Source organism: Rhea americana, unplaced genomic scaffold, assembly GCF_003343005.1.
Source record: "Rhea americana isolate MKP2758 unplaced genomic scaffold, rheAme1 scaffold_97, whole genome shotgun sequence".
Classification (NCBI taxonomy): Eukaryota; Metazoa; Chordata; class Aves; order Rheiformes; family Rheidae; genus Rhea; species Rhea americana.
This window is the reverse complement of record NW_028187166.1, coordinates 156,409-163,298: the sequence shown is the minus strand read 5'-3', so window position 1 is coordinate 163,298 and position 6,890 is coordinate 156,409. Positions and strand designations below refer to the sequence as shown.

General features: G+C 46.9%; 1 protein-coding gene across 2 annotated transcripts; it reads left to right on the top strand.

Moving 5' to 3' along the window:
- Positions 1 to 1,080: 1,080 nt before the first annotated feature.
- Positions 1,081 to 6,516, top strand: TMEM250 (transmembrane protein 250). 2 transcript variants are annotated; one of them, XM_085325275.1, is made up of 4 exons: positions 1,081 to 1,251; positions 2,713 to 2,895; positions 4,365 to 4,387; positions 5,034 to 6,516. In XM_085325275.1, exon 4 carries the CDS (start codon positions 5,167 to 5,169, stop codon positions 5,584 to 5,586), a length of 420 nt encoding a protein of 139 aa, XP_085181401.1. In that variant the 5' UTR covers positions 1,081 to 1,251; positions 2,713 to 2,895; positions 4,365 to 4,387; positions 5,034 to 5,166; the 3' UTR covers positions 5,587 to 6,516. The 2 variants fall into 2 exon arrangements, with proteins under 2 accessions (XP_085181401.1, XP_085181400.1); XM_085325274.1 differs by lacking the exon at positions 4,365 to 4,387.
- The last annotated feature ends 374 nt before the right edge of the window (positions 6,517 to 6,890 follow it).

The following is a 6,890-nucleotide window of genomic DNA, read 5'->3' as shown; positions in this document are numbered from 1 at the left end:
TACCCAGCCCTCTCCTTCCCGCCAGAAGGTACGTGAGCGAAGCAGAAACGGCAGCTTCCTAGGCTTATCACCTTGGTTATAATTTTCTCTTGACGTACGTCCCACGCCTCAGGCCCTGCACTGTGTTTGCGGGACAGAACTGCTCCCCGGGGCAGACGCTGCCGGCAGCGAGCCGGGAGCAACCCGCGCGGCGCACACGAGAGCCGGCCCTTGGTGCGCGGGGCGGCGTTTGGGCCGATGCCTCGCGCCGCCCGCCGCAGCACGGGCAGATGCCTTGTGTTATTATCATTTAATGTTTTTTTTTCCACTGTGGTAGTGCCTAGACGGCAAGTGGGGCAGAGGGCCAATAAAGAAGTTCTGTATTCCTTCCATATGGAAAGTAATTCCTAAGCAAAGCTAAGAGAAAACAGTAGGAAGGAGGTTTCTTTWCAGTTTGCATTGATTCTGATTTTCCTTTCTTTTTTCCTTTTTTTTTTTCTTTTTGGATGCTTTCTGGCCTCCTCAGAAGCCCAAGTCTCCTTCCTTCATGATTTAACAACTTTTCTTTTCTGAACATGTTTAAATCACGCATGTGCAATTTTCAGAAACCTTTGCCACAYGCTTCCTTGAGGCAGTTCACTCCCGATTTATCGTCTCCAGACTCATCATCTCCAGACTGCCCCAGCAGCACTGGGGCTCAGCTCCACCTCGGCGACGCAGCTCGGCTGAGCCGACACGGCCGCGCTTGGTGACGAGCCGCCGAGCGCGGTGCTCGTCCACGGCCAAACTGACCCGGAACGGGGGATTTTACRCTCAGACTGGGCTGGTGGGAAACCCGCCTGCCTCGGATGCGCGCAGCTCCCTGCCCGCTCCCTGCCCTACACCTCCGATCCCTGAAACTTCCAGGACACCCGGCGCCCCTCCCTGGGCTGCCACATGGGAGGCGAACGGCGGCGCTGCGGACACCCGTGATGGCGCCCGGGCCGGGCCGCCATGATGGCGCCCGCGCAGCCTCCGCGTCGCCTGGCAACGCGACCACCCTCCCGCTTCCGCCCGCCGGGGGCGGCGCCGCGCGATGACGCCATCAGCGCGCGCCCCCACGGCCGCTCCCTAACGGCCGCCGCCGCCGCCGGCCCGTCCCGTCCCGGAGCGCCGCCGCGCCCCGCACATGCGCGTTGCGGCGCTCGCCCGCAGGCCCGGGCCTTCTCTCCGCCCGGGCCCGGCGCGCCCGGCCTCGGCGGCCGCCGCCCGGCGGGGGCCATGGGCGGCACGGTGAGTGCGGGGCGGCGGCCGCGGCGGGGGGCGGCGGCGAAGTGACCCGCCAGCGGGCGGGCTCGGCGCGTCCCCGGGGCCTGCGGGCCCGCTCTGTCCCGGTGCCCCCGGCGCCTGTCGGCCTGGGSCGGGCCCGGGGCCCGGTGGGGGCCCCGTGTGGCAGGAGGCCTCGGGCCTGGCCGGCCCGCAGGGGCAGAGCCCCTTCGCCGGGTCCGGGGCCGCTCTCCGGGCAGCGCTGGGCGAGTGCTCCCGGCCTGGGGCTCGCCCCGTTACCGGCAGCGCGGCCTCCCGCCACAGGCAGCTCCTTGCTGTGGGTCTCCGGCATCCCGCAGTCTTCCGGAGGCGAGTCGCTCTGTTCTGCCCCATCGCAGCGGCACGCCGGTAGCTGTGCAGGGATGCCGCTGTCTGCTGTGGCAGCTGGGCTCTTGGTCAGCTTGAGTGTGCTTTTAACCTCGGTGGCACACCTCRGGGAAGTCCTCGATGAGTTTCCTACCTTGGTTCCTTTCTCAGGAAATGAGAAAATTAATGTAGTTTATTTTAGGATCTTGTATGATGTAGGAGGAGTTTGAATTTCCCCTCCTTCCGGTACTCTGTGGTTTCATTTATCAGCACTAACCTTTATTTGTCATTGCCCTTAACCTTGTTTGGGTCTCTCTCGAATGTTTTGGTCCTGCTTGTCCTGATCGATGGTTGTATCATCTGTAAATATTGCTGTCTTTCAATCGTTCCTCCTCCTCTGCTAATTATGAGTACACTGAGCAGCAGCAGGCCTTGCCTGGAGTGTGCCGTATATAAAGAGAAATGACACTGTATTTGGTAGCTTTCTCACCATACAGTCCATTTTTAAAGGAGAGAGTGAAAACTCACAAAATGAGCAGTCACTCTCAATTTTAGCGTATTGATGAGGCCTTCATTAAAGGCATGTACGACGCTCTGTATAACGCCTGCATGGCTGATGTGGAGGAGTCTACTTCAGAGCTGGAATCCTTAGAACTGTAGAGTGGCCTGATTCAGCTTTCCAGCCTCAGTAATGTGCTTTGAAAAAAGGGAAAGACCTAGAAGAGAATCTTCAGGAGTAGGTGTCCAATTCCATTTCCAGGCATCACGAGCCAATACACTGGTTTGGGGGCCTACTGTTAAATATTCTGTTCTGAAAACATTGGCTGTGTATGCTCTCTCCTGTATGTTGTATGCCCTGGAAGGTTCTATGATTAAAGTGACTGACAGAAGTTCTTTATATGTGACTTCTTTCCTACGCCTCTTTGTATATTGTATTGAATACAAGCCAGATGACTTCTGGCACATATCAGTAAGGTATAATATACATATTTTTGAGTGCTTGGTTGTCTCTTAACATCTTAATGGGATTAAAAATTTGTGCTTGGGGAGGGGTCTTGTAAGTTTGAAGTTGTTAATGTGTAAAATTAGCAAATTGAAACTTACTCTCATTTTATCTTTTAGATCAACTCATACCTAGAATTTTCTGAGTCTATGAAGCACCTTAGCAATCTCTCTCACTCTTACTAGAAGGTGAGGTGTCACAGAAAAGCTTCACACTTTCGTTGTTACAAGAATTAATCAGCATCTGGAAAAGGCAGTGGATTGTTGACCTTCTGCTGAGTGGATGGCAGCACCATTAAAAATGTAATAGTTCTTATTTTATTTTATTTATTTTTTTTAGAATTCTCACAACATCCCTGTGTTTGTGGTCGTTACTGTGTTGGTATTTGAGCTTGCCTAAAGAGCATAAACTCACTAATGGCTGTTTGTTTATGTGATGGATACACCAAAAGAGAACAAACTGCTGCTGTTTACAAAAAGAAGTCTCATCAGCTGAACTGTTTGAGCAGTTTTCTCAGATTCACCTGTTAATGATTTTGTCAGAGAGAATTACACCTCCTCTTCTACAACAAGGCACAGGCCTGAAGCCAGGGTGCTGATTTCCTTCCTCCCCCCATAACCACAGCTTATGGGCAAAGTAGATATGCAGGTGGGGTTTGTGCTCTGTTACTTAAGCATGAGCTTCTTGAGTGCTCTTCAGGTGATCCTGCTGATCTTGATGTGTCTGCTCAGGGAATCAGATTAAGTAGGTAAGTAGGAGTTTGCTGGAAGATTATTAGGTGTCTCCATGTTCTGATGAAAGAGGTTGTGCGGACTGACTAGCATCGGAAATGAAATGCTATAAATGCAGAATATGTGAATTTTTTTCTTAGCTTGCTAATTTATTCCTCCAAAAATAACTCTGAAGACAAATACTGGACAGTATATGCATAGCATGTGGAAAGCATGGTCAGTTGCGTGCTTTAGAAACAAAACTGTCCTGGTTTTATGTAGTGTTGGTTTAGTATCTTACCACTTCATATGTCTTGCAAAATATGTTTCTCTGAACTGCTTAATACTTTCTCTTTGCAGACAGGAAATTATGGGAAAGAGGCATGTAAAGTTGTGAAAGGGCCTTTGCTAGTTGAGAACAGACCTCAGTTTCCTAAATTCCTTAGTTGTGAGTTCACCCACATTCCTTTTTATTAGCTTCTGATTCATATAGAGCCAACAAATCACAGACAAAATTTCTGAACTAAAGAACAGGAATTAGAATGCGGAGCCCTACAGAAGAGATCAGAATGGTTATTTCCAGTTACAGAAATAGGTTGAGGCAGGTAGCAGTGAAGAGACTTATTCAAAGATACAAATTGCATCAGAAGAGGTTTTTCATATCTGAATACAATTTCCTGTAGCCGTATAGTTTACTCTACAAATGCTTTTAGTAGTAACAAAGTAAAAACTACTGAAGTCGCTTGCAAAATGTACTATTTTTAATTTTAATAGTAATAGTAATTCTTGCTCAGCAGAGGAAAGATCTGCCCAGGTCTGAATGCCTGTGTGTGCGAGGAGGCTGGGGAAGTCCCTGTTGTTTTCTGACATTATCTGATGAATGTATTTGTCACTTCATAATTCCCGGAATTTGGCACATTATGAGCCTGGGGTGAAGCAGAGAGCAGCTAAGAGGCTACTGCTCGTCACTGTCAGATCACAACAATGGGTGTGTGGGAGGATGTTAAGATTATAAATTCTAAACACTCCAGAAGATCAAGATATTTTATTTATGTCTGCAGGTCACAAAGGGAGAAACAAAATGGTAGGTACCTTTGAAACACTCCTTGCGATTGGATGCAATGACTGTGAGACTCATCTAAGCAAGGGGAGGCACATCCTGTAGAGTGTGAAAAACATTATTGCCTCATTGTTCTTGCAAAACCTTCCATTATTTTCAGTTTGCTTATTTGGTGAAGTTTTGCCAAGTTTTGGAATGAGCAGCAATCTAGAATCACCAGTGTATCTGGACTGTAGAAGTCATTTGTGAAAGCACTTGGAGAACTTYTTTCAAATAAATGAAACCCAATCAAGTGCAAACTCATACATTAATATTACTCCTTGCATAGGCAAGGACTATTGCAGGCCTGTTTCCTGTCTGATTGAGGAGTTCTGAATTAGTTGGGATAAATCCAGAACAAAGTTCTTGCATTTCCTCCAGTAACAGTGTTAGAGTTAACAGGTTATGACTAGCACTGGAACTGCATACTAATCGGGCACTTTCTGGATTCTAATATAGTGATGATGGAAACAAAATTGTATTTCTATATGTCTGCCTGGTAAACAGTGCTTCTGTAAGGAGAGTTGAGTTTTGTGAAGCAGCTGTAAGTAGCCTGCCAAGCTGGGGAATATCCATCCTGCTTCCCCATTGGGGCGACTTGAATGTATTTTCCTTCTCTGCCTTCCTGCAGGTCTCTTCCTTCCTGGAAATTCAGCAGAGAATTAGTGTTTCCAGGCTGCTGGATCTCTTCTGTATTAATGGATGATATTTGATATGTGCCCTGTAAATCCTGCGCTGGGACTCYGTGACCGGTGGGGTGCCTGATGCCTGTAATCCCCATTCCCCGTCGGGTCCGTTCTTTTCACGGCCCCCACACGACCTGCCTGCATTCGGCCTGTGGCCCGGTAAGAACCACTCACTTGGTGCGCACCAAGTACAACAATTTTGACATCTATCTCAAATCCCGATGGATGTATGGATTCATTCGTTTCCTGCTGTACTTCAGCTGCAGCCTGTTTACCTCCATCCTCTGGGTGGCACTCTCTATCTTGTTTTGCCTTCAGTACCTTGGCATCCGGATCTTTCTGCGTTTCCAGTACAAACTCTCCATCATCCTCCTCTTACTGGGGCGAAGGCGCGTAGACTTCAGCCTCATGAATGAACTGCTCATCTATGGAATTCATGTGACCATGCTGCTAGTGGGGGGACTGGGATGGTGTTTCATGGTATTTGTGGATATGTAAATAAAACAAGCGCACGTGGGCGGAGAAGGTGATTCTTCTATCCCAAAATGTGTGAATATCCTCTTTTCCCTTTTTATATAAATTAATTTATTTATCAGTGCTACTTTTTATTGATAAATTAATGTACATGTCTCTGAAATTTGTATTTTTTGAGGGTTGCAGTGCCATTTTGATTATCAAAGTGCAACACCTGATTGGGTGCTTTGTTTTCTTTGCACAGTGAAACTTAATATAAATTTCATTTAGTCCTTAGGAGCCTACCTTGCTGCTGCTCCTGTATTCTTGTGGGCATGAAAAAGGCAGTGATTTATCTGGAGGTTAGCACCCAGATAAGTTTGTACCCCACCCTCTTAATCCATCCTCATCCTCTTTCTAATAATGTTCCTTGATGTCTTAGGCATGTAGTATGTATCCCACTTCCCAGTGCCACTCCTTCTCTATGCAGTTTGCATATCCTCTACTAAGAATATGGGGCCAAATTCAACCACTTTTTTTTTCCTTAGATTTGTGCAAGTGCATTCTACCCGCTATATTGTTTTGTTCACTCTGACATGACTATATAGCTTTGAATGGCTTTGTCCTTTTCAGGCAGTTAATGCTGAGTAACTGAATCTTGCCCTAACAGAACAAATCCATTGGAGTGATAGGAGCAGAGTTCAATGTCATGTGCTCCTGAAATTCCCAGTCATAGCAAATAAGTTATCTTTTCCCAGTGATTATGGGGAACCCATTACAGTGTTCCGTAATGTGTAGATCTTGGCATTTGGTTTTGACTCTTCACTGAATTGATTTGTTCTTATTTTCTTGGAGTTTTGTCTTGCTGGACTATTATGAGATGAGACCCTCTTGCCTAAAAGAGCTTGAAAGCAGAGCAAAATCTGAAATGGCAATGTATATTCTCTGTGGTTATTAAATAAATAAGTAAAGCCACTAGCTCTCCTACCCCTCCAGTGATGAGAGTTGAGTCATCAGAGAGCTTTGCTAACAACTTGGCAAACCCTCAAGGAGAGGGTTAAGCATTAAGCTTGGTTTTACTGGTCTTGATCTCGCACTGTTCCTCTGCAGTCATTTAAGTAATTCTTTATTTATGGAGTCCAGAGCCTGTCCTAAAGTTTGCTTTGTTTCTCTCGTCTTTTTCTTTTGATGGAGTATTGTTCCTCTCCCCATGTTCTTTAAAGAACTGTGCACTGATTAAAAAAAATGCTAAAAATGATAGGGACTCTTTTTTTTTTTTTTTTTTTTTTTTTTTTTTTTTTTTTTTCCTGAGATCACTGATGTCAGTAATTGTGGTGGAATAAGCAATG